The sequence below is a fragment of the Anguilla rostrata genome, chromosome 19 (genome assembly GCF_018555375.3).
Source record: "Anguilla rostrata isolate EN2019 chromosome 19, ASM1855537v3, whole genome shotgun sequence".
Classification (NCBI taxonomy): Eukaryota; Metazoa; Chordata; class Actinopteri; order Anguilliformes; family Anguillidae; genus Anguilla; species Anguilla rostrata.
Genome location: NC_057951.1, coordinates 9,690,872 through 9,717,205, shown reverse-complemented (window position 1 = coordinate 9,717,205; position 26,334 = coordinate 9,690,872). Strand labels below are relative to the sequence as shown.

General features: G+C 55.6%; 1 protein-coding gene across 1 annotated transcript; it reads left to right on the top strand.

Annotated features, from left to right (window-relative positions):
* The first annotated feature begins 519 nt into the window (after window positions 1-519).
* LOC135246008 (zinc finger C3H1 domain-containing protein) lies at window positions 520-26,214 on the top strand. The gene is given in 36 exon segments (XM_064319497.1): window positions 520-1,252; window positions 2,315-2,752; window positions 3,150-3,244; window positions 3,429-3,699; window positions 4,258-4,475; window positions 5,261-5,384; window positions 5,626-5,720; window positions 6,105-6,305; window positions 6,708-6,857; window positions 8,458-8,595; window positions 8,759-8,877; window positions 9,104-9,235; window positions 9,827-10,001; window positions 10,588-10,719; window positions 11,011-11,167; window positions 11,170-11,546; window positions 11,680-11,789; window positions 12,262-12,393; window positions 12,539-12,660; window positions 12,856-12,957; window positions 13,383-13,511; window positions 13,734-13,920; window positions 15,117-15,303; window positions 15,938-16,126; window positions 16,886-17,126; window positions 18,149-18,254; window positions 18,351-18,549; window positions 18,939-19,033; window positions 20,142-20,249; window positions 21,396-21,500; window positions 22,754-22,919; window positions 23,718-23,818; window positions 24,164-24,265; window positions 24,438-24,477; window positions 24,919-24,981; window positions 25,104-26,214. Coding segments are annotated over 36 exon segments (5,997 nt in total). The 5' UTR covers window positions 520-699; the 3' UTR covers window positions 25,242-26,214.
* The last annotated feature ends 120 nt before the right edge of the window (window positions 26,215-26,334 follow it).

The following is a 26,334-nucleotide window of genomic DNA, read 5'->3' as shown; positions in this document are numbered from 1 at the left end:
TTGTTTCTGAGTGGATACCAGTCCATGATGGGGATTGGAGACGGACACACGAGCCAGAGGTTACACTTGTAGACATTGTCCCGATGGGTGTCCAGCTACTGCTCTTTTATTATTAGATGGGATTGCTTTGATATCTTTGGTATGCGGAAGAAAATGTGAAATATTAGCGGCCATTTAGGTGAATCAGATTAAATTGATGAATCATGTAATACAACCCACCCACACTGATCTTACACTTGTCACAATGGAATGCTTTGCATGTCACCATGAAAATAATGCTCATAATATATCGTTTTCATACGTTAACAGATTGCTAGTCGCTATACATTTGACTGAATTGAGAGCTGATCCATACCGGGACAAAAGAAAGATCCGGCTAATTTTTATTTTTATTTTTTGGACCTAAAGACGGACACCCCCTATCGTTCAGAAAGTAAATTAACATATTTTACGGAGTTGAAAGAGTTAAATTACGAAATCACGTTGTTCTTACATAGCGGACTGTAGAGTATCGCGATATCTTGACTACGTAAGCTTGACTGGAAAGGAAAAGGATATTCAGCAAGCTGCTAGGAGGTGTTGAAGTACGACTAAAACAGGACCGAAAATAACGTATTAACGTCGAATGATTGTTCAAACCAAGAAACTGAAGACACACGAGAGGTCGTCTAACTAAAATCTGTACAGACGTCGATAGTAATGGAGTTAAATTCGAGTGGCCAGTCTCCTAGAGAAGAAGGGGAGCTTGAAGACGGAGAGATATGCGACGATGACACCGATGAAAAGCTGTTGTTGCCGTGGGATAGGAGGCCTAACGTTACTACTACGAGTAGCGCCACAAGCACTTCAGTACGATGTGCACGGAAAGCAAAGCCCTCGGCGAGGTCGTTGCCCTCGATGATGGGAGCCCCGCCAGGTCAGGATTTTCGATTAAAAATGCCGTTCAATCGCGGACCTCACCCGCACCCACCCTTCCCCCCAGGACACAGACAGCCAGGTGGCCCGAGCGGACCCGACCGGCCGCTTTCAGGACAGCACTGTGACACTGGCCCTCGGTCCTCTTTTTGGGAGCGCAGCCACACGGCTCTTGGTAGACTAAGGTACCGAGGGAAACCACACGAGAGTCGCGGTGGTTGGGGAAGAGTAGGTTGGGGGGAAGGTGGGGGAGGTAGAGGGACTGGAAGGCCGCCACCGGGCCGGTTTGCTTTCGGGGAAAATCATGGGAATCGAAAGGAGTCCCCTTCACGAAAACGTATCCTTTGCCATTACGGGCTAAGTGGCCATCAGACCCTCGAGTTTAGCACGAAGCAACATTGTATATGTGTCTGTCACTGTATGTTGGCATCGCCCTTCAAACGTTCTGAGACATTCTTGTCTGTGACTATTGAGCAATCGTTGAGAGTAGCTGGTTGAGTGGCTGGTAGCTAGTAGCGAGCTAGCTAGCTTGCTAACGTGCGCAGAAATCCCCTTGTCCGCCAACGTAAGCTTGCTGACATTATTGTAGCTTACATTAGCTAACAGTAGGACTCAAAGACCAGAGTTATACACCTGCCGTAAACGTATTTCCTAATACGTTAACAACATGTTGCTGCTTTTTGGTCAGTGACTTGCATAGCTACCTAAAACATATTCAAACGTTTATCAAGTACCTAGACGTAGCTACTAGCTAGGTAGTGTTGACAATTAGCCATCTGGTTCCCTAGCTAGCTAACATGTTGACACGTATTCAAAAGTTGGATAGCTCACTGGCTACCTACTGCGATATATTGTCATGCCTATTGCGTCAGATTTTGTTAATGGTAATTATCTTAGGTAAATTTGTCATTTTCTATTGATATTGAAAGCACAACTGAGTAAAGTGTATAACCTAATATGGGATGTTAGTAGCTACCGTTTGCTGGGTGGCTACATGTCACCCGCTTAGTCATTTACAGTTCCTGGCTGTCATTGCTACCTAACAGTGGACGCTTAAAACAGCGTTTACTTCCATTTGTTATTAAGAAATAACTAAATTAATTCTAAATTAATTCTGGTTTAAGGGCGGACTGAAATAGAGGGTAGCTTCTGTATTAATCAAAAAAGATCTTTCGTCCGAAATACGTATGAACTGTAACTTCTGGACCGGAACTGCAGTTCTGTAAGTTACCACACGATGGAGTCATTTGCCTACCTTTGTTAGAATTTGCCTTATTTACCTGTATTTAAATTAATAACTTCAGCGGAGATCAGATTCCAGGTCATTTGTCCTTCGCCAAATTGACTGCGTGTAAATGTCAACAAGGATAACGTCACGGTCCTTTACTCCTGACCTCAGAGAAGCTTTTCGGGAGGAACCAGGTAAGAAAACCCATGTATAACTCTGCCAAAACCGAGAACGGTGTTGACGAGAGCTTCGAGGACCTGCTCATGAAGTACAAGCAGATCCAGCTGGAGCTGGAATGTATTCGCAAGGAGGAACGGATGGCGCTGGACCCCAAAGCGGACTCCCCTCCCAAGGAGGCAGAGGGCCCTAGAGGTGTTAAGGCTGAACAGGTATTGGAGACGGACAGTGTTCAGGGGGAGGCCGCGGGCGAGGCCCCCCCGGATCCGGAGAAGGCGGAGAAGAAGGCGTTCCAGGCCTTCAATCTGAAGCCGCTCAGGCAGAAGCTCCTGACCCCGGCCGAGAGGGACGCCATGAACCAGAAACCCGCTACGGACGCGGACAGGAGCCCAGAGGCCACGCCTCCACCGGCTCCCGCAGCCACTGCGCAAGGTGCGGTACAGTATACACGCAGCGCGCCCCTGCGCTCGCTGACGGCCCAGTGCGGCCATGTTTCTGTGGCACGGGTCACGCTGGGCGTGACACACTCATTTGCACATGCATGAAATACTGCTCCGTCATGGCACTATGTCGTCTGCCAGGTGCCTGAACGTAAATGAAATTTGGGATAACTCTTAAGCTGGGCTGTGGGGGGGAAAAGCATTGTTCAGCCACTGTTTGGATTCTGGTTGCTTGATGTGCTGGTGAATGGAAACAGGCCTCCATGCTTTAGCTGGTCAGGAAAGGCAGTTCACCGCTCCTGAGAGCTGCTGTCTGTTCACCATTGTGCATGCGGGGTAATCATATTTGACTCACTAATTTTGGCTTTGCATTTTTATTTTGTTTCTAGTTGAAGATGAAGATGAGGACGATGAGGAGGAGGCGGATTTGGACTTGTCAAATATATCCTGCGTAAGCAGCAAGTCCGATGTCCCACTTGTGAAGGTGAGTGTGTGCATGTGAAAGACGCTCTTTCACAGTGAGTATCTTTCATTTCTGTTCACTGATGAGGTGGAACCAGGGACCCCCTCCTAATGAAGAAATGCCAAATTGATCACTTCCGGTAACTTGACCAAAAAAATAAATAGTAATTTATAGGCTAACAGTTTGTGTGATGTTGTGTTTCCAGGCGGGGCGGGGGAAGGACGAGGATGACGAGCTGTCAGAGCTGCAGCTCCGCCTCCTGGCCCTGCAGTCGGCCAGTAAGAAGTGGCAGCAGAAGGAGCAGCAGGTGATGAAGGAGAGCAAGGAGAAGATCACCAAGGCCAAGCCTGCGCTGGAGAAGGGCGGCGTGGGGCCCAAAGCCGGGCCAGAGAAGGCCAGACCAGGGCTGAAGGCCCCCCAGGAGAGGGGGAAGAGCGTGCCCAAGACCCACCCAGGCAAGAAGAACATCAGTCCAGGTGAGGGCTGCCCTGTGACTGCCTGTCTGGCTGTTTGGTTTGGCAGAAACGCCGGAATGTGGTTTGATAGGTTTCTGCAGCCAGAGCTTGGGGTGAGGCTGCAGTTTGTGTTCCTGTACCTTAGTGCGTCATTGTACAGTACCCGCCTACTGTCTGATACAGCACACTGCTCCACCTGCACTCTGATACAGCACACTGCTCCACCTGCACTCTGATACAGCACACTGCTCCACCTGCACTGTGATACAGCACACTGCTCCACCTGCAGTCTGATACAGCACACTGCTCCACCTGCACTCTGATACAGCACACTGCTCCACCTGCAGTCTGATACAGCACACTGCTCCCCCTGCACTCTGCTACAGCACACTGCTCCCCCTGCACTCTGCTACAGCACACTGCTCCCCCTGCAGTCTGATACAGCACACTGCTCCCCCTGCAGTCTGATACAGCACACTGCTCCCCCTGCACTCTGATACGCCACACTGCTCCACCTGCAGTCTGATACACCCTATTTCTGTGAACCTCCTCACCCCCCCTGCCCCGCCCCACCCTCAGGTTCAGTGGCCAAACAGGCGTGGCGCAAGCAGCAGCTGCGCACCTGGAAGCTGCAGCACCAGAAGGAGCAGGAGGAGCAGCGGCTGCAGCAGGAGGAGGAGGAGGAGAGGAGGAAGAGGGAGGACGAGATCCGTAAGATCCGGGACCTGTCCAACCAGGACGAGCAGTACAACCGCTTCATGAAGCTGGTGGGGGGCAAGAGACGCTCCCGCAGCAAGGTGAGTCGGCGGGCGGGGTCGGGCGGGGCTCTCTGGGGCGCTAGTCTGGGGGGGACAGCCTGTTTTCGGATGTTCCACGCACTGTTGGATCAGCGTCAGAGTGGCTGATCACTCTGTGTGCGTTTGACAGCAAAACGCTCTGTCGTAAAATTTACAAAGACTTAACTGCAACCCCAGACCTTGTGCGGCACATTTCAAAGCAGATATGACTGTTCAAACCCAAATGTGGGTAAATCAGTCGTAACGTGCCAGACGACAGCCTGTGCTTCATTTGAACGAAGCGCACCTGCAGTTACGGCCTCCAGCAATAAACCAAATATATAACGACATCAAAGAACATGAGACCGAACTGAACAAGCCCTGCAGCTCGTCTAAAATTACACTCCGTGGAGTTCACAGCGGGAACCAGAGCAAAAGCGCTGGCGTTTCGGTGGCTTCCCCAGAGCCTTATCGATATAAACGAGCGCACGTTATGTGCTGAGCTCCTGAACGGCGGACGCTAAGGCGGGGTGTGAACGCTGCTAAGTGAGCAGGCCCTCGGGGGGACTGCGTAAATCCCCCCCGATAGGAGGGAAGGGGTGTTCAACGGGAGGCGGGACATGCAGGCAGCCAGTAGCAGTGAGGGAGTCCCAGTGGTCCTGTGCCATGGCAAACGCGGTCTCCGTGGAGATGGGAGGCGTTGCTAGCGGCAGCGTCCTCAGCACCGGGCTCAGATGGTAGCTAGCCTGCCGAGCGCTCGGGGCTGGATGGATGTAGCGGTGCTCATAAGCTGTTTTCTGTCACAGTCCGTGGACACGGAGCACAGGAAGTCCCTGGGCAAGCAAGGCCTGGACACGTCCGGCAACCTCTACCAGTACGACAACTACGATGAGGTTGCCATGGACACGGACAGCGAGGCCAGCTCGCCAGGTAAAGGAGCCGCTCCAGTGTGCAGTCTGCATGGTCACGCCTGTGTGTGTGTGTGTGTGTGTGTGTGTGTATGTATATCAATGTGTGTGTGTGCTCTTTTCCATTAACACTAAGGGAAAAGCTGCAGCATTAAGCAGTGTTCATGTGTTCATGTCTTGTCTGGGTGTGACGAGCTCTATTGTCTAGCTGCACATGGTTAGTGCGTGAGGAAGTGCGTCTTTCTTTGCCTGTCTTTGAGCAGCTTCGTCCCCAGTGCGTGACGCCCTCGGCATCGACGCTCCGCCATTCATCCCCGCGACGCACCCCTTCCCCACGGACTCTCCCCCACTCAGCCTGGTACGTACGCGCTAACCAGTCTGCGCTCTGTGCCTTCTGCGGTTTACACAGTCACCCTACTTAACTGCACTCTGCATCCTTTACACACGCATCAATACATGAAGCTACACGCTGTGCTGGGTAGTGACTTGCCTCTCTAATGCGTTTCTGAACACGATTCTGTAACTGAACACCTTTGGATGTGTTTCACATGGGCCGCGGGCGGGGCGGGTTTGGGATCGGCTGTGGAGCAGTGGGCTCCAGGCTGGGCCCCTGAGGGGTGCGGGTCACATGACCTGGGATGAACCGCCGGTGTAGCTCCGCCCTCCTTTTAGACAGGGCTGTTTGATTGACGGCCCGTAACCTTACTGAAGTAGACCTGTCCTCTCCCGGCCCCGCCCCCAGGCCCCGGCTCAGTGTTTCCCGGACCCCCTGTCCGTGGGCCCGTCGCCGGGGGCGCCTCCCCCGCCCCTGCCCCCCCTCCCGCCGGACGAGCCCGAGATGCCCCCCAAGCCCCCGTTCGCCGACGAAGAGGAGGAGGAGGAGATGCTGCTGAGGGAGGAGCTGCTCAAGTCCCTGGCCAGCAAGCGAGCCTTCAGGCCCGAGGTACGTGGGACTGTGCGAGAGGGGCGGGGCTTCCTGCTGTCCGTCAGGCACCGCTATTGATGTTAATGTTATCTGATCAATTAATGGTACTGATTGGCCAGAGGTGTAACTCCGCTGGTTTAAATCAGTGCTGATTGGTTGGGGATAATGAAAGCCAGCAGCATCAGCACTGCTGGGCTGGAAGGCCTGGGTTGAGCATCCCTGCTCTGCTGGGTAGATGCTGGGTAGGTGTTGGCCTTGCTGGGTCCCAGGAGAGCTGAGGATCCTCTGGATTTACAGTCTCTTCTCTGGGGTGCTGTGTGTTTCCTGTGAGTGGATATGCATCTGTGCTTTTCAGGTTGATGGAAAGTCCCAACCCCCTCCCCCCCCATTTGTTTTTTTTTTTTTTTTTTTTTCTCGCAGGACACCTCCAGCAACAGCGCCCCTCCCTCCCCCCCGGCCAGCGCAGCCGCCCCGGTGGTGCCCAGGGGTGCCCTCGCCGCCCTTCCCACGTCACGAGCTGCCAGCACCAAGTTCAGCCGAGGACATCCCCCCCCTCGCCCTCCGCTGGTGGTACGTTCCGCGTCCGCGCAGGACCCCGCTCCAGCCTCCATTGAGTCGGCCCGTTCACAGCTTGTGCCGTCTTAAAGATGAGCTTCACCACTTCACAGCACGTTTGAGGCTGTAGCATAAGCTCTAATAGCGAGATGAGAATCATGGTGTATTCACTGTGGTTTACTGTGCTTAATTTAGTGTCGCAGGTGTGTAGATTTAACATTTGCAGCAGTCCGATTGTATTAATGTATTGTTGTTTTGTATTGTTTAACGGTGGAAGTCTAGGAGTGCATTGGGATACGTCAGCGGCTTTGAAGACTATACTTTTTAAATAGCTCTGTAGCTACTACAGTAGCACTTCAGTTTAACAGTGAATGAACATTGTATGATGGGTGGATAAAACAGAGATTTAAATGTGCCCACGCTCACTGTTAATGGGCAGCTCTCTGAATTCCTCTCATTTCTGGAGCTGTGAGTGTGACCGCAGCTCGGCCGCGGCGGGGAAAGTGCGCTCAGAGCTGCAGACGCGCTGTGACTGGGTAAAGCACTCCCTGCGCTCCCTGTGCTGCGCTACGCTGCGCTGCTCCTCCCGTAAACAGGGAAGCCTTTGTGTTCGTCCCCGGCTTTATTTAGCCGCCGCGGGCTATATTAAGCGCAGTCCGCCGTCTCTGTTCTCTGCCGGTCGGGGGGGGGGGAGGAAAGACGGCGGCGGCGAATGTTCGACTTCAGAAGGCCTTTTCCCAGCCCCCCCCCCACCCCCGACGAGCCCAAACGGTGCTCTGGGTGTTTCTGGGTTGCCGCGGGCAACGGCGTCCCCTACGGGTGGGAAGCTGGAAATTTTGTCCGTTTGTTTATTGGTCTTTTTTTTTTGCCCGTGAGACGCGGGCGGGGCCGCGGCGGCGTGGCGTGAGGTCCCCACTGTGAGGTCCGGGGCCCGGCCTGGCCGCCCGCGGGATGCTTTTCGGGAGGGGTGGGGGGGGGGCCTCCCGGTGGAGGAGGGCTCTGGAGACCTGTCCTGGTGAGAGATTTGGAGGGGGGGGGGTTGCCAGGTTCACATTGCTAATTTTAATCCCAAAACCCCTCGCGGGAGGTTCTCTGGCTGCCGCTTCTAGTCCCTTTAGACGCCATATTTATTTTGAAAAGACTGGCTGAGTGCATTTGGCAGCCCCAAAATATTCTGAGACCTAGCATGTTGAGATTGGTCTGTGCGTTTGTCCGGGTGAGTTGTTTATGGCGAGCGCGCGCCTGTAGCTAATAATACGCCGGTGTTTACATTCCCGCCAGGCCGAGGATAGACATTAGAGGCGGCGCGGCCGTGAACGGACAGCGGCGCTCGTCTGGCGCAGCGGGGAAAACCAGCCGCGGGAGAGCCACGCTGGCACACGCGCGCACCTCTGGGCCTGCGGGGGGAAGTGACATCACTGCCACTTTGTGTTCATTACAGGAATCAACATCAGTAGTGGTTTATTACACTGTGTGATGGGTAGTGACAGCTCTCGCAGTGTCTTGTGCTTGGTCATATTTGGTTTTGTATTAAGAAGAGGCATCAGTGGCATCCTCAATCACAGGAAGTGACATCGTTGGCAGCTTGTAGCTTATTGCTGCCTGGTCTCCTCAGCTCCCCAGGCACAAGTCGGTGGTGGTGCGGCTGAACGGCTCCGATGACAGCGACTCTGAGGGCGACGCCCCCAGCCCCGCCCGCATGGCCTTCGGAGGCCTGGAGTTCATGATCAAGGAGGCCCGGAGAACAGCAGAGGTGAGTCCATAACGTCCCCTCCCCAAAACCCCAGAGCCCCGTCCAGTGTCCCCTCCCCAAAACCCCTGAGATCCTCACGGCCCAGTGTCCCCTCCCCCCAGACCTCAGTGTTCAGACTAGTGTCAAATCCTCAACACAAGCCCTGCAGGTCCCTGCTCCACAGGCTGCCAAACCCAAGGGCAGCTCTGCTTCAGAGAAGGAGAATAACCCAATCAGGACACCCGAGGCGCTTCCCGATGCCAAGAAGATGGAGTACCGGCGCCTGAAGGAGGAAATCGCCAGGTAATCTTTCAAACCCGCCCCCTGCACACTCCTGGGCTCTCTGACTGGTGTAGAGACAAACAGCAGCTCTACAGCTGTGACTGTTTCCCTGCGGTCCCTCTGACAGTACTGGATTAGGTGGAGTAAACCTGACAGTCACGTGGAGTTGGGTTCTCAGGGCACTGGGAGCTGGAGCTGACGGCAGTCTGTCTGTGTGTCTGTCTGTGTCTGTGTGTCTGTCCTGCAGCAGGGAGAAGCAGCGGGTGCTGAGGCCGGACGCCTCCCGCCAGGCTCCGCCCGAGTCTGAGGTGGACGCGGCGGGGAGAGCCGCTGCTCAGCTACAGGTCACCGAGGCGGAGAACAAGCTGGCCAAACACAAGTGAGTGTGTGTGTGTGAGCTTGTGTGTGTGTGTGAGAGTGTGTCTGCATGTGTCTGTGTGTGTGCGGTTGAAAGGCAGATTAGCAGTGTGTGTGTGTGTGTGTGTGTGAGAGAGAGTGTGTGTGTGTGAGAGTGTGTTTGCATGTGTCTGCGTGTGTGCGGTTGAAAGGCAGATTAGCAGTGTGTGTGTGTGTGTGTGAGAGAGAGTGTGTGTGTGTGTGTGTGTGAGAGTGTGTGTGTGTGTGTGAGAGTGTGTGTGTGTGTGAGAGAGAGTGTGTGTGTGTGAGAGTGTGTTTGCATGTGTCTGCGTGTGTGTGCGGTTGAAAGGCAGATTAGCAGTGTGTGTGTGTGTGTGTGTGTGTGTGTGTGTGTGAGAGTGTGTGTGTGTGTGTGGTGAAAGAGATAGAGTGTGTGGAGCGTGTTTGCTGTGTCTGGGCGGGTGTGTTGAAAGGCAGAGTTAGCAGTGTGTGCATCAGGTCGCTTGTCTTTAATTTGGGGGCCGGTGATTGGATTGGTTCAAGCGAGGAGCGCCTCAGCCGGCACCTTCACCGTGTGTTTATCTCCTCCTCCTCCTCCTCCCCCGACTCCCAGGAACCTGCTGCAGAAAGACGAGGTCCTCCTCAAGCACCTCCTCCAGCAGGAGCAGCGGAAGCGGGAGTCGCTGCGCGCGGCCGAGGCCAAAGCCGCCAAGCTGAAGGAGCAGCTCCTGGCGTCGGAGAAGATCGCCGGCGCCAACCGGCTGCTCTTAAAGAAGCTGGAGGAGCAGGTGTGTGTATGTGTATGTGTGTGTGTGTGTGTGTGTGTGTGTGTGTGTGTGTGTGTGTGTGGAGCGAGCCGGGGCGTAAATCAGACAGAGTTATTTCAGCTACCATTACCCCAAATAAACGGCTCCACTTCCTGCTGTCCTCGGCTCCGGGGGACCAACGGAAAATGAAATATTTTAAGCCGAAACGGACACACATACGCGAGCGCACACACACACACATACGCGCGCACACACACACATACACACACACCTCCCTGCTGTTCTGTAGGTCAGGGTCCATTCAGACCCTGTGAATGAGGCCATGCAGATTCCAGCCCATCTGTCAGTCAGTGTAGCGTGACCTTCCTTCCTGTTTCTGTGAGGCGTGTCATTCACTGCCATTTCACTTCCTGCCCTGAGCCAGCTCACACACACACACACGTACAGCTCCCCTCCCACAGCGTCCTTGCAGCATGCTCACACGTGTCTGTGTCCACGCATTGTGCTCTGATTGGCTGGTTTTTTTCCACACCATTCTTTAATAGGTCTGTACACTTGTGCACTAGTTTCTGATTGGTCAGTGCGCGCTTGCACACTCTGATCGCAGGTCCACCGGGTGCAGCACCGCGTGTCGGTGAAGAAGCACCAGGCGCTGAAGCTGGAGAAGGACCTCGCCCAGGCGCGGGCGGTGGCGGGGAGAGGCGGAGTCAAGCGCAGGAATGACCCCGCCCACTTCACTGTGAGAAGCACCGCCACCTCATTCCTTTCACCGCTAGCTCTAAAACATTTTGGAGTTTGATGGACCAACGATTTCTTTACACTGCGTTTGTTCTGTTGGTGTGAGTTTGTACGGCAGTTAGCTGAGGTTAGCATTTTCACATGTAGCATGTAATGTGTGTTGTTAGCATGTAGCATGTAATGCGTGTTGTTAGCGTGTTCTGCGTGTTGTTAGCGTGTACTGCGTGCTGTTAGCGTGTACTGCGTGCTGTTAGCGTGTTTTCACATGTAGCGTGTGTTGTGCCCTCCTCAGCCCAGGAAGCTGCAGCGATTGGACGGCTCTCCCCGCACGTCGGAGCAGCACTTCGCCGCGCTCATCGCCCAGAAGCAGCGGCTGCAGCAGCTGGAGTCGGAGTACGCCCTGAAGATCCAGCTGCTGAAGGAGGCCCAGGCCCTCCGCCACCGGGGGGCGCCGCCGCCCCCGGCCCCCAGCCCCGCCCCCTTCCCCTGCCCCAGCCCTCGCTGCACGACCTGACGCAGGACAAGCTGACGCTGGCCAGCGAGGACGCCGAGGCCGAGGACGAGGAGCTGTCCCCCGCCAGCGCCGCCACGCGGGGGCGCCGCCGCTCCTTCCGCGAGTCGGGCTTCTTCACCAAGCCCAAGCTGCGCCACCCGGACGTGTCGCCCGGGAAACCCGCCAAGCCCGCCGCCGGCTCGCCCGAGCTGCTGCTGGGGCTCAACCTGGAGGACCTGCGCCAGCGCTACCTGGAGTCGGACCGGCTCGGCCAGCTGATGCAGCGCGGCCTCCTGGCCCCCGGGGGAGCTGTGGGGAGCCGGCTGCCCGCGAAGGTGAGTGTGGGCGAGGGCGCGTGTGTCCGAACCTGAGGGACAGGGCATCGATCCTGCTGCAGCCTTCCTGAACCACCACCGTTAAATACATTTCTGTGTGTGTGTGTGTGTGTGTGTGTGTGTGTTTGTTCAGGAGATCCCTGTGGATGTGGAGCTGCTCTCTGTGCCAGCGACTCGTGGGGAGCTGAAGCCAGTGCCATTCGGACCCTATCACAGCCCCCTACTGGCCTTCAGATCTTACAGGTCTGTCTTACACACACACTCGCACACACACACGCAGAGCCACACACACACACACACACACACACCTCGTGTCTAGCTTGGTCAGTAATTAGGGAACAGGGACTGACTAGGATGTTGAAACCCTTACTGAAACGCTGCGCTTGTAATCTTGTGCGAAGGGGGGGTTGTAGCTAAATTGCTATAAATGGCAAACGGTAATTGTCCCAGAATAAGCGTATCTGCACATCTGCACAGAAGTACAGTGGGTAAGTACAGAAGTACAGTGGTTAAGTATAGAAGTACAGTGGTTAAGTACAGAAGTACAGTGCGTAAGTACAGAAGTACAGTGCGTAAGTACAGAAGTACAGTGGTGAAGTACAGAAGTACAGTGGTTAAGTACAGAAGTACAGTGGTTAAGTACAGAAGTACAGTGCGTAAGTACAGAAGTACAGTGGCTAAGCGCCAGTTTTCCGTTGCGATCTTGTCCTCACAGATTCAGTCCGTATTTCCGCACCAAGGAGAAACTGTCCCTCAGTTCCGTGTCCTACAGCAACATCATCGAGCCGGAAAAGTGTTTCTGCCGCTTCGACCTGACGGGCACGTGCAACGATGACGCCTGTCCCTGGTGAGTCAGACCAGGGCGGGAATACGCCACCGCGTCGCGCCTCCTCGTCTCCTCTCCCTCTCCCTCTCGCTCCCTCCCTCTCTCCCTCTTCCTCTCCCTCCCCCTCCCTCTCCGCGCTCTTACCAGCGAACGCTTGTTTTTCCAGGCAGCACATGAGGAACTGCACTTTGAACGGAAAGCAGTTGTTCCAGGACATCCTGTCCTACAGCCTGCCCCTCATCGGCTGCTCAGAGAGCAGCACCGACCAGGAAGTCAGCGTTGCCACCGGTGGGTACTGCCGCCTCGTGTGTCAGTAGCGCTGGGAGGTTGTTGTGTCTAAGAGCGTCTGTGGGCCAGTGCTGTGAATGCCCTCCTAGTAGCGTCTGAGCAGTCCACTTCCTGTCTGTTAGCATGCAGAACTGCACTGAACTGCCTGAACATTTTTCTTTATTTTTGTATTTCCCTTGTTTTTGTCCCTCCCAGAAAAGTACATGAGCAAGCTGTTTGGTGCCAATAAGGACCGCATGGGCACGGACCAGAAGGCCGTGCTGCTCGTGAGCAAAGTGAACGAGAGCCGAGGCCACGGTGAGCGCCCGCCCCGCCCCGCCCAAACCGTCTGTCCCGCCCCCGCCCCGCCCAAACTGTCTGTCCCGCCATCGTCTGCCGCGCTCTTCCCCCTCCCTTCAGAGCCTCCCCAGTGCTGCTACAGCGCTCCTGTCCCTGAGTCCTTATAATGGCTCTCTGTTAAATCCAGCCTTGAGTTTACCCCTCTAAGGTCTGAGGTCACAAACATGTGATTAGGATGTTATTAACTGAACATTCTAATGCTGATGTAACAATCACTGTGGAGTTCTAGAACACTGAATTAAAATTTAGAAAAAAACATGGCCTGTTCCGCACATATTCTCTCTGTGGAGCGGCAGGGTGCTGCTGTAGCTGCTGCTCCTCCCGTTGCCGTTGTGGCGTTTGTTGCTAAGAGACAGAACCCTCTTCTCTGCCCCCCACCCCAGTCCCGCCGCACACCACCTGCAAGGAGGCCAGGAAGTGGAGGCCACGCCCGGCGCGGAACCCGAAGCCGGAGGCGGGCAGGGACAGCAGCGACGAGGACGCGGCCGACGGCCTGGGGCTGGAGAAGCAGGGTGAGCTGCCTGTGCCCACATGCCCGTGTGTGCCCGTGTGTGCCCGCTCTCACTGGGGTCACTTCACTGGGGCTGCCTGAGTGGTTGGTTGTAACAAAAGACTGCACCCACACCTTCCGTTTCTGGATAACATTGAGGACCCCTGTGCTATGTGATGTGTTAAGCTGTAGCGTTGGTCAGCGCTGTGTTCTGACGAGTGTGGGCGGGGTCTCTCTCTGACAGAAGGCTGCTCGAAGCCCCTCTGGAGGCAAAGCTCCGCCCTCGACGTGTGCGTCACGCAGGACGACGAGCGCTACTTCACCAACGAGACGGACGACATATCCAACCTGGAGACCAGCGTGCTGGAGAGCCCGCGGGACGTGCAGCTGTGGATCAAACTGGCCTACAAGTACCTCAACCAGAAGGAGAGGTGAGTGCATCACACTGGCCTACAAGTACCTCAACCAGAAGGAGAGGTGAGTGCATCAGACTGGCCTACAAGTACCTCAACCAGAAGGAGAGGTGAGTGCATCAGACTGGCCTACAAGTACCTCAACCAGAAGGAGAGGTGAGTGGACCAAACTGGCCTACAAGTACCTCAACCAGAAGGAGAGGTGAGTGGATCAAACTGGCCTACAAGTACCTCAACCAGAAGGAGAGGTGAGTGGACCAAACTGGCCTACAAGTACCTCAACCAGAAGGAGAGGTGAGTGGACCAAACTGGCCTACAAGTACCTCAACCAGAAGGAGAGGTGAGTGCATCAGACTGGCCTACAAGTACCTCAACCAGAAGGAGAGGTGAGTGCATCAGACTGGCCTACAAGTACCTCAACCAGAAGGAGAGGTGAGTGGATCAGACTGGCCTACAAGTACCTCAACCAGAAGGAGAGGTGAGTGGACCAAACTGGCCTACAAGTACCTCAACCAGAAGGAGAGGTGAGTGCATCAGACTGGCCTACAAGTACCTCAACCAGAAGGAGAGGTGAGTGCATCAGACTGGCCTACAAGTACCTCAACCAGAAGGAGAGGTGAGTGCATCAGACTGGCCTACAAGTACCTCAACCAGAAGGAGAGGTGAGTGCATCAGACTGGCCTACAAGTACCTCAACCAGGAGAGGTGAGTGGACCAAACTGGCCTACAAGTACCTCAACCAGAAGGAGAGGTGAGTGGATCAAACTGGCCTACAAGTACCTCAACCAGGAGAGGTGAGTGGACCAAACTGGCCTACAAGTACCTCAACCAGAAGGAGAGGTGAGTGCATCAGACTGGCCTACAAGTACCTCAACCAGAAGGAGAGGTGAGTGGATCAGATGGCCTACAAGTACCTCAACCAGAAGGAGGTGATGGACAACTGGCTACAGTACCTCAACCAGAAGGAGAGGTGAGTGCATCAGACTGGCCTACAAGTACCTCAACCAGAAGGAGAGGTGTGTGCTAACATTAGCAGGGTGTGTGTTAGCATTAGCGGGCTGTGTGCTAGCATTAGCAGGGTGTGTGGTGAGGAGTGCTAACACTAGCAGGGCGTGTGCTAGCATTAGCAGGGTGTGTGCTAGCATCATCATGGTGAGTGCTAGCATTAGCAGGGTATGTGAGCAGCGTTGTGCTAAGCCGCTGTATTGTCGCAGCTCCGCGGCGGAGTGCCTGGACGCGGCCCTGAACACGCTGGCCCGGGCGCTGGAGGACAACCGCTGCGACGCGGAGGTGTGGTGCCACTACCTCACCCTGTTCTCCCGCCGCGGGAAGAGGGAGGAGCTGCAGGAGATGTGCGAGATGGCCGTGGAGCACGCCCCCAGCTACCAAGTGTGGTGGAAGGTGATTTTAGCGCCCGCCGCTCGCCCGTCCCAGCCCGGCGGGGCCGTCCGGGGGGGGGGCTGCGGCCCAGGGAGAGGGGCTGTGTGAGGAAGTACCGCACGGCCGAGGCAGCCAGCTCACTCTGTCACCCAGACTGCACCTGGGTCAAACCCACTAATGCACAAGACCGTGTTCTTCCGTAGTTTGAGTTGGTGCTGTAGTTAACTGTAAGCGGTAGGGTGTCTCTGTCCCAAGGTGAACTGTAGATTATTTGCTGGGCCTGGGTTTCAGCTGCTGCTTGTGTGGCTGTGTGTGTGTTTGTGTGTGTGTGTGTGTGTTTGTGAGCGTGTGTGTGTGTGTGAGTGAGATTCAGACAAAACCTCCCTTGTTTTCTGGGCCCATTGTTCTCGTGCCAGAGGGTCACACACAAATGGCCTCCTGTGGAGTCTGCCAAAGTGGCAGGTGTTCCTGTGTGTAATCTCCTTCAGTATCGCAGACACCTTTCTCCTGGCTGTTCCCCTTTTAGCAAGCTTCTTGGAAATTTTAATTTGACTCATTTACTCTCGCCTCCTCCTCTCTCTCTCCTTCCTCTTCTTTCTCTTTCCCTTACCCCTCCTTCCCTCTCTCTCCCTCCCCCCCCCTTTCTCTTCCCCAGTACCTGACAGTTGAGAGCTCCTTCGAAGGCAAGGACTTTGTGTGCGGACGCATGCTGCAGTACCTGCAGGGGGCTGCAGGGGGCGCCTGCTCGGAGCCGCAGTCCTTCCAGCTGCTGGAGTGCCTCCTGTACAGGGTGCAGCTCAGCCTGTTCACTGGCCGGCGGCAGAACGCCCTGGCCCTTCTGCAGGTGAGCCCGCGCTGCGCTCCCCCATGCTGAGTCCGACGCACTTTTAACACGCTTCCGTACGGGGTGTACGTGCGTTAACATGATTGGTCACGTTCTGACCACGGCTGGGTACTGCTGCTGCAGATTTTACATTAGCTGGGTGCGCTTCACGACCTGCTGACTGTTTCTAGAACGTTCTGCATGTTCTGCTCTGCTCTCTTATTGCATTTCCTCCTGCCCCGTGTCTGCGTGGTAGATTCTTGTGTTTGTCTAGCACTGATACATATTTCACATGTTATGTGTTTCTCAGTACGGTGCAGGATGTTGTGCGTGAGTCTGTCTGTCATGTAAGATTTACTTACCCGCCAGTTAAGTTGCAGGCTGGTCGCGTGCAATGTGCCAACTCCATGTGATTTTTGTCACATGCTTGTCGCAGTGAATTTTTCAAGCTAGACAAAATTTTGAATGAATGGACTACTGTACCCTAGCAACCGCATATTACGTCATTCCAAACATTCATAGTTCTGTGAAATCTTTGGTAGTGATAGTGTTTGTGTAATATGATGTTGAAACACTTGGGATGATATTTACTTTTGTCTAGTCTTAATATTTTAATGTGAGCCATTTTATTTTCATACTCTAACATTGTTTCTGCTTTTTTATGCGTGTGTGTGTGCCTGTGCTTGTGCCTGTGCATGCGTGTGTGTGTGTGTGTGTGCCTGTGCTTGTGCCTGTGTGTGTGTGTGTGTGTATGTGTGTGTGTGTGTGCGTGTGCATCAGAGTGCCTTGAAGCCATCGAGTGAGCAGAAGGGCGTGGTGGAGCAGCTGACGGTGGCTGATCGCTCGCTGGCCTGGCTGTCCTACATCCACCTGCTGGAGTTTGGCAGCCTGCCCGCGGGCCTGTTCGACCCGGCCCAGTCCAACCCGTCCCGCATCGTGTGCACCGAGCCCTTCCTGCTGCCCTGGGGCTCGGCGCGGGACGTCCGGACCCAGCCGGACGCGCTCCTCACTCTGTTCAGAGGTGAGCCAGCAGCATGCGGCGGCCCTCCTGCCCCCCTCCCTGTGTCCCCTCCCCGTGTCCCCTCCCCGTGCCCCCCCCGCCCCGCTCCCCTGTCTCTCAGCGGGGGAACCTGAGTCCCTGTGCCAGGGCGTGTCCTGTTTGTGTTGTGCAGCGGCAGGAAGCCGCTCTGAGGATGAGTAACAGGCCCCAGGAGCCCCGGTGGGCCCCCCCCCAACAGGATGGTTTCATTTGACCTTCCTCTAGACACTGGGAGACAGGAAATGGAGAATAACAAATGGAGGACCCTCACTGACCCTGACCTGCCCCCCCCACCCCACCGCCAGTTCGCCCTCAGGCCCGGTGACGATTGGTCAACCGAGGGGCAGAGAGGCGGGGTCGGGGAGCAGCGCCTCTGCCGAGAGTAACGTGGGAAGGCTGCTGAAACGCTCCTCGGGACGCCCCCGGCACTCCCAGGGTTAATTGCCCAATTAGCTCTCCTCTGATCCCCGAGGTATCCATCAGGCCCGTGACAGGACGGCCGTACCGCCGGCGCGGGGGCCTGCAGACGGAGCGCCGCGGGTCAGCGGTGCGCCTAAACCGCCATGCCACGCCCGGCCCTCTGCTGGCACTCTGGAGAAAAGCACCCGTGCATGACACCCCACAAATCTCGATGTGCCTCTTCAACTGCGCTCCTTACAGAACGCCTCCATCGTCCGACTGACTGCGTCTTTCGTAGCTTGTGAATGCTACCTTTGTAAAGAATGTGATGTTTCGTGCTTGACAACAAAAAAAAAGAAAAAGAATGCACTTCTGTGCTATCAAGCAGCTGAAATATGTGAGGTCAAAATGCCCCGGGCTTTGCTTTGAACAGTAATGTAAATAAGCTGCTTGCAGTTGTGCTGGTGGTGTGAGGTTCTGGAGGCGTGAGGTTCTGGAGGTGCCTGTGAGGTGCTGATGTGTGAGGTGCTGGAGGTGCCTGTGAGGTGCTGATGTGTGAGGTGCTGGAGGTGCCTGTGAGGTGCTGATGTGTTGCTGTTCTGCAGATGCTCTGCAGCAGTGTGCAGATGAGACGCTGTCGCTGAGGGAGCGGACGCTGGCCTGCCTGCCTCTGCACACCAACATGATCGCGCTGCACCAGCTCCTGGGAAGGTAACGCCCCCCCAACCCCCCTCTGCCCTCTCATTGGCCTGAGTGCCACCGTGTGACACGTGCGGACCAATGGGCTGACACCCTTCCTCCCCGCAGGCTGGAGCCGGCGGTGGAGCTGTGCGAGGCGGCGCTGGCCCCCTGCCCCGACTGCTGCCCCCTGCTGGAGGCGCTGGCCGAGCTGCACCTGGCGGGGGGGACGCCGGACAAGGCCCTGAACGTGTGGCTGAGCGCGCTGCTCAACACCCCGCACAACGCGCAGATCCTCTACCACGCCTGCAAGTTCCTCCTGTCCCAGGTACACGCCCCCCCCGCAGACGGGCCGTCCCGGAGCCCTGCAGCACCCCAAAACAGCAGCCGAAAATACAGTAAACCTGGGACAAACCAGTACTGTGAGGGAAGCGTCCAATGGTGTAAATGGGTGCAGCTTCTCTGTCCCATGTGGAAAAATAGCATACTAAGCATACTTATATACTTGTATAAACTTATACTTATACAAGTATTCTTATGTGTAAAATTATATACCTCAGCATACTGTTTTTTCACATGGGGCTTCATACCATTGAGAGAGTTATTTTTTTGTAGTTTTTTTGTGTTTGGGACAATGAAGCCTTACATAGCAGAATGAAATATTGTGTGTGGCAGCATCCTCTAACCCACTGCCCCCCCGTGTCTCCCCCCCCCCAGGAGCAGTCCCACACCATCGGCCCGCTCTTTAAGGAGTTTGTTTTCTCTTTCTGTGAGGACGAGCTGAGGGAGCAGCATCCTGTGCTTGTGCTGCGGTGGGTTTTTCACAGGCTCGCGGGTAAACACGGCGCCAGGAAGCCGTGCCGCTCGCCGCTAGAACAAACGGGCCGTGCTGATGCTTTTACCGGCCGTCTAGAGTAAACAGCGCCCCCCCCCGCGGGGAGAGAGAGAGGGGCGCTTCCAGAGTGTTTACTGAGCGGGAGCCTCGGATTTAGGCCCACGTCCGGGGAGATTACGGGCGCGAGCCGCAAATCACACGGCCGAACCGCTACGCAGGTCTCCCATGACACGGCACACTGAGCGCACGCTTAAAACAATCGAATAAAAAATAAAAAACCGCTAAGACGACAGCTTTTGGGAAAGCGGGAAGCTGACCCCGCCCCTCTTGGCTGAGTTTCCTTATACGGGCGTGAGGAAGGAAGAGCGGGCGTAGAGCTGGGATGTGTGAGGCTGTGGTCTGGCTCGTAGGCGCAGGGCTAAGACTCCCGCAGGGCGAAGCTAACGTGCTAAGGTGGCGCTGTTACCCCCCCTAAACACAGCCTACGCTTGTCCTGCTGTAGTGCCACACAGGGAAGTATCTGTGAAAGAGGAGTGGTGTGGATCTGTTGTCGGGGAGATGGGTGGTTATCTGTGGCTTTGGGAATGTGGATAAATGTTGCCTGGGGGGGTTGGTTTGGGGTGGAGGGGAGGAGGGGGGGTGAGTGATGGGGTCTGATGAACACTTCCAGGGCCCTGGGGCTCAGGACAGCAGGATGGGGGGTGGCGTGGGGGGGGGGGGGGGTGTTAGAGTGCTCTGTGTTCAAAACACACAGCCCTTCATCTGATACCTCTCTGTTTTCACTACAGCAAACGGGCCTTTCAACCACACCGCAAAATTAAAAACCCTGCAACCTTTTACTCCTTATGAGAGGTCAGAGTGGTGCATTTCCTAAATATTTGCCCCTCATAGTGGAATATGCCCCATGGCCTTATGGGAGATGCATTATGGGGGTAGGACGGACTGCAGTGTGTGGGTCAGAGGCTGTGTGTGTGTGTACCTTTATGCAGTGTTTCAGGGATAGTGCTTGGCGTGAATCTGAAGGAGTTTTTAGTTGGCTGTGTTCTGTGATGTGCTTTTTTACCGTTTCTGCTTTTCCTTGGCAGGTACATCCTGGGTTTTCCAGTGCAGGGCACCCTGAAGGCTCCACCAATCAGAAAAGAGCTGAGGGATCAGCTGACCGCGCAGATGCCTTACATGTGTGTGCTGCACTGGTGAGTGTGCGCCGCGTTAGCGCTGGCCCCCGATAGCGCTGGCCCCGGGCCCGCGGCCCCCGCTGCTTCACACCTCTCACGCCCGCGGCTCACGTTGTCGTCGCCGTGACGCTGGTACGGCTTCGCCAGGCGGCTGTCCCGGAACGTCTCGGGTGGGTTTTCACCGAGCGGCCGGCGGTGCAGCTGCAGGTAGGTGGTGGAGCGGGAGCCGCTCTCTGATAGGACGGTGTAGTGCAGCTGCAGGTAGGTGGTGGAGCGGGAGCCGCTCTCTGATAGGCCGGCGGTGCAGCTGCAGGTAGGTGGTGGAGCGGGAGCCGCTCTCTGATAGGCCGGTGTAGTGCAGCTGCAGGTAGGTGGTGGAGCGGGAGCCGCTCTCTGATAGGCCGGTGTAGCGCAGCTGCAGGTAGGTGGTGGAGCGGAGCCGCTCTCTGATAGGCCGGTGTAGTGCAGCTGCAGGTAGGTGGTGGAGCGGGAGCCGCTCTCTGATAGGACGGTGTAGTGCAGCTGCAGGTAGGTGGTGGAGCGGGAGCCGCTCTCTGATAGGACGGTGTAGTGCAGCTGCAGGTAGGTGGTGGAGCGGGAGCCGCTCTCTGATAGGCCGGTGTAGCGCAGCTGCAGGTAGGTGGTGGAGCGGGAGCCGCTCTCTGATAGGACAGTGTAGCGCAGCTGCAGGTAGTGGTGGAGCGGAGCCGCTCTCTGATAGGACGGTGTAGTGCAGCTGCAGGTAGGTGGTGGAGCGGGAGCCGCTCTCTGATAGGCCGGTGTAGCGCAGCTGCAGGTAGGTGGTGGAGCGGGAGCCTGCTCTCTGATAGGCCGGTGTAGCGCAGCTGCAGGTAGGTGGTGGAGCGGGAGCCGCTCTCTGATAGGCTGGTGTAGCGCAGCTGCAGGTAGGTGGTGGAGCGGGAGCCGCTCTCTGATAGGCCGGTGTAGCGCAGGACTGAGCTCGTGTCTCTCTCTGTTTGATCGCACGTCTTGATGACAGACGTTTATCTTGACGCGTATTGGATTACAGCAGCAGCAGCGGGGGTTCTTGGGTTGTGTGGATTCTCAGTGCTGTTGCAGGCTGGGAAACGTGTCTGCAGGAGAGTGGGGGTCTTAACTGTGGCGCAGACCGCCCTCCCTGATCCCGTGCGCTCTGTCCCGCAGCCTGTGGCAGTCTCTGTACGGCAGCCTGGGCGAGGCGGTGGACGCTTTCGAGAGGGCCCTGGGCACCGTCATGCAGCGCGACGTGGTGCAGAGGCTGTGGCTGGAGTAAGTACACCGCCCCCTGTCCCGTACAGAGACACAGACCCCCTGTGTTCCCCCTGTCCCGTACAGAGACACATAGCCCCTGTGTTCCCCCTGTCCCGTACAGAGACACAGACCCCCTGTGTTCCCCCTGTCCCGTACAGAGACACATAGCCCCTGTGTTCCCCCTGTCCCGTACAGAGACACATAGCCCCTGTGTTCCCCCTGTCCCGTACAGAGACACATAGCCCCTGTGTTCCCCCTGTCCCGTACAGAGACACATAGCCCCTGTGTTCCCCCTGTCCCGTACAGAGACACATAGCCCCTGTGTTCCCCCTGTCCCGTACAGAGACACATAGCCCCTGTGTTCCCCCTGTCCCGTACAGAGACACATAGCCCCTGTGTTCCCCTGTCCCGTACAGAGACACATAGCCCCTGTGTTCCCCCTGTCCCGTACAGAGACACATAGCCCCTGTGTTCCCCCTGTCCCGTACAGAGACACATAGCCCCTGTGTTCCCCCTGTCCCGTACAGAGACACATAGCCCCTGTGTTCCCCCTGTCCCGTACAGAGACACATAGCCCCTGTGTTCCCCCTGTCCCGTACAGAGACACATAGCCCTGTGTTCCCCCTGTCCCGTACAGAGACACATAGCCCCTGTGTTCCCCCTGTCCCGTACAGAGACACATAGCCCCTGTGTTCCCCCTGTCCCGTACAGAGACACATAGCCCCTGTGTTCCCCCTGTCCCGTACAGAGACACATAGCCCCTGTGTTCCCCCTGTCCCGTACAGAGACACATAGCCCCTGTGTTCCCCCTCCTGTTCGTCCGTACAGAGACACATAGCCCCTGTGTTCCCCCTGTCCCGTACAGAGACACATAGCCCCTGTGTTCCCCCTGTCCCGTACAGAGACACACAGCCCCTGTGTTCCCCCTGTCCCGTACAGAGACACATAGCCCCTGTGTTCCCCCTGTCCCGTACAGAGACACACAGCCCCTGTGTTCCCCCTGTCCCGTACAGAGACACATAGCCCTGTGTTCCCCTGTCCCGTACAGAGACACACAGCCCCTGTGTTCCCCCTGTCCCGTACAGAGACACATAGCCCCTGTGTTCCCCCTGTCCCGTACAGAGACACACAGCCCCTGTGTTTTTGGCATGCCTGCCCGTGTAGCTGCTGTGCTCCAGCCTGTGTGTGGGAGAGGGAGGCGTGGCCTGTGCTGGCGTGCTGGGGCGTGGCAGCGGGGTGGGCGGAGTCTAACCGTGCCCCTCTCTCTGCAGTTATCTCCTCTTCACCAGTAGTGCGCTCGCCGGGTCCCAGTGCAAGAGGCGCGACCTGAGCGCCTTCACCGACCTGCTGCAGCGCTGCCTGGTGACCACCCCCAGCAGACTGCCCGTCCCCTTCAGCTCCGCCCAGTACTGGAACTGCTACAGCTTCCACAACAAGGTAGCCCTCCCTCCCCTCCCACCGCTTCCCACTGTCACCCCTCTCCTTCACCCTCCCTCCCCTCCACCCCTTCCCACTGTCACCCCTCTCCTTCACCCTCCCTCCCCTCCACCCCTTCCCACTGTCACCTCTCTCCCATCTGCCTCTCCTCTTCACCCCTCTCCTCTTCACCTCTCTCCCAATGTTTTCCTCCTCCTCTTTCCTACCGCTACTTCTTTCTGTCCCTCTCCCTCCTTTTCCTTTTCCTTTATCTAGCCCCTCCCCCCAGCTGTCTTCCAGTCAGCACGCACACAGTCATGGTGAATGCACCAATCGGCAGTCGGTGGGCCCTTATGTTTGTACAGCGCCGTTTGCGAACACGCTGCACCAGGGCTGTTTTACAGAGGGAAACTGATCCAGTTTTAGGGGAAATCATTTCTTTTAAAAGTTACGAAACTGAGCTTCTGGAAAATGGTGGAATGTGAAAGCAAATATACGCACACGCTCAGTACGCACAGCCCGGAGACAGTGTTCTTCAGTGGGCTGTGTCTCCTGATTGGCTATGTAAATGCGACGCAGTGAGGTGAATCGGGCTGGCTCACTCTTACCCCCGCTTGGCTGAGTGGGATCAGGTAAACGCAGACGCAGTTTTAAACTCTCACACGTGTGTAAGCGCAGGGCTGCGTCCGGCCCGGGGAAGGCAGGCTGACTCATGTTTCGGCAGGCTGATTTTTAGCGGATGCTGGGGTGAACGGGATCCGGAGGGGGGTGGGGGGGGGGGTGAAGCTGACCCTGACTGGCGTGCCCCGTGCTCCGCAGGTCATATCCTTCTACCTGGGCTGCCTGCCCCCGTCTCAGCACTCCTCCGTCCTGGAGAGGCTGCGATACGTCATGCCCAGCAACACTGAGCTGGCTCTAAGGTACCCGCCCCCCCAACCCCAAACCCCACTCCCTCAGCAACCATCCCCTCCCCTCTTTGTCTTGTGTCTCCATTTTGTGCTGGGTGTGATGTAGAATGTTCTGGATTCCTGCCCAGAAGATCTGAAGCTCCCCTTGCCAGAGACCCCTGTGCACTCTGAGGCAGGGGTGTCCCGTCTTATCCGAAAAGAGCCGGTGTGGGTGCAGGTTTTTGTTTTGTTTTAGTCCAGCTCATTTTTTACCTCGGCTAAAGAGCTACTCACGGTCTTCAGTCAGTACCTGGATAAGTAGAATCAGCTGTGCGCTCTGTAATGTCTGGAGTGTTAGTCTTCTCTGTCGTTGCCCAGGTTACTGCAGCAGGAGTGGCAGGAGGGGAACATCCAGCACCTGAAGCTGCAGAGCCGCATGCTCAGTAACAGCATCCCCGGCTGTCTGGCTAACTGGCAGATGTAAGTGCCCCCCTCTCGTCTGCAGCCGCGGCGCTAGGCTACGCTAGGCTACGCTAGGCTAGGCTAGGCCGCGGCCCTTCATTGCTTCAGATAGGCAGCGCTCTGTTGCATGTTTTTGGCGCGGTGTGGCCCTGAGGCCGGTGCTGACGTGGTTTGCCTGTCTGCCCCGCAGCGCGATCGCGGTGGAGAGGGAGTTAGACGGACGATCCGAGGTGAGCGCATGCCAGTGTCCCGTCCCGCCGCAGTGCGCCCTCTCACTGATTCCGGGACTCCCGCACTCACCCCTTTTTTGGGGGGGGGGGTTCCTCCGTGACCCGCCCCTTAAAGTTTCAATAAACCTTTTTCTTACAGGGGCATGTTCAGTGTTCAGGAAAATGTAACGTAAGACAGTGGGGAAAAAGCTGAAGTGTTGGTGTGTGAGGGGTGCGGAATGTTTGGTGTGTGGGGTGCGGAGTGTTTGGTGTGTGAGGGGTGCGGAGTGTTTGGTGTCCAAGCGTTGTGCTTTTTTGTGGTTAATCACAGAGGGGAACGGGAACACACATTGTTGAAGACTTGCTCTTCCCGGTCTTGCCGTTTGTCTTGTTGCTCTAACTCACCCCTCCCGCGTGTTGGCGTTTTTTTTTTTCCTTTTGTCTTTTCTCTCATCCTCGTAGGTGCGTCAGCTTTACCGGCAAGCCCTCCAAAAGCTTCCTCTGTGTGCCGCTCTGTGGAAAGATGTAATTTTTTTTTTTTTTCTCTTCCCTCTTTCAACTAAAATATGGAAATTTTGAAAGCTTGCCTTTTCAGACAGGGCCCGGCGAGCACTTACCCCGTCTGTCTCTGTGTCTCTCCCGTCCAGCGACTGCTGTTTGAAGCTGCAGACGGAGGTAAAACTGACAAACTGAGAAAACTTGTTGCCAGGTGCCAAGAGGTCGGAGTGAGTCTAGATGAACCGTTAAATTTAGGGCCAACCGGAACGGAGGGGAAGGACTGCTGAGCTCTAGAGCTGCAGCTAAGTCATCCCCAAAAGACCCCTCAGGCCCAAAAAAACTAATAACTCAAATTTGAAAAACATTTAAATTCACTTCGCAAAATATGCAACAACAAAAAAAATTTTATCAGCCCAATTTAGCTTGTGTGAGAGGCAAACTTGGCAAGTTGTCAGACCCTCCCCAAATCAGTGTTCGCTCCGGACGAGGGTCATTTGGGAAACCCGGAAAAGGCCGTGACCGGAAGACAAATGAACTCCTGATTGTTGAGTATCTGGGCTGCATTTATCTTCTTGCACCGCGTACGTAAGTATGGTCCTGCTCAATGACAGATGTCTTTGCTCCTTTTTTAATTTACCCGTTCCTTTTTTTTTCGTTTGTTTTTTTTTTTTTTTGTTTCGTTTTTTGTACTGTCATTTATAATTTTTCGTTGATTTTTGTTTTATAACGTGAGGTTTCCAGTGCAATGCCAGTGACATCTTTCTGTGATGTTAACGTTTTGCGTGTTTTTAGGCCGCTCTCCTCTTTTTTTCCCCCGCTCCGCCCCCTTGCTTCGTATCGGGGGGGGGGCGAAGGCTCAGGCTCCTTCACGTTTTGTTTTAGACGGTAAAATCGCAAATAAACAGATGGATTGCCAGGGGGAGAAAGTATTTTATTTGGCCCTCCGGTGGCCGCCGCCGCCTCCGCCGCGTTTGAGACACTGCTGCCGGGACTGCCGAATGTTTGGAAGGCGAGAGCGCCGCTGGCCAATCGCGGTGGGGCTGACTCTGAGCGCCCCGGCGACGTGTCAGAACTCACAAACCGCTCCCGATTAAATGTCCTTGTGCAATCTTGTTTTTTGTCAAAATTTAACATCCATTAAAGAGTACCTAAAGAAGATTTATCAAAGCAAAAAAAAAACTTTCAACTGTTTTTTTTTTTGTTGTTTTGTATTTAAATTTTGAAATGTGTTTATATTAAATTATTTTTTATATAATTCAATTTGTCGTCTTGTCTGTTCATTGTTATGCAGGATTCGCCGTGCAGTGGGCCTTCCACTGTGAGGTTCAAGTCATCGTAGTATCCCTGAAAATTCAGGAGGGAGTCGTAGTACTTAAACAC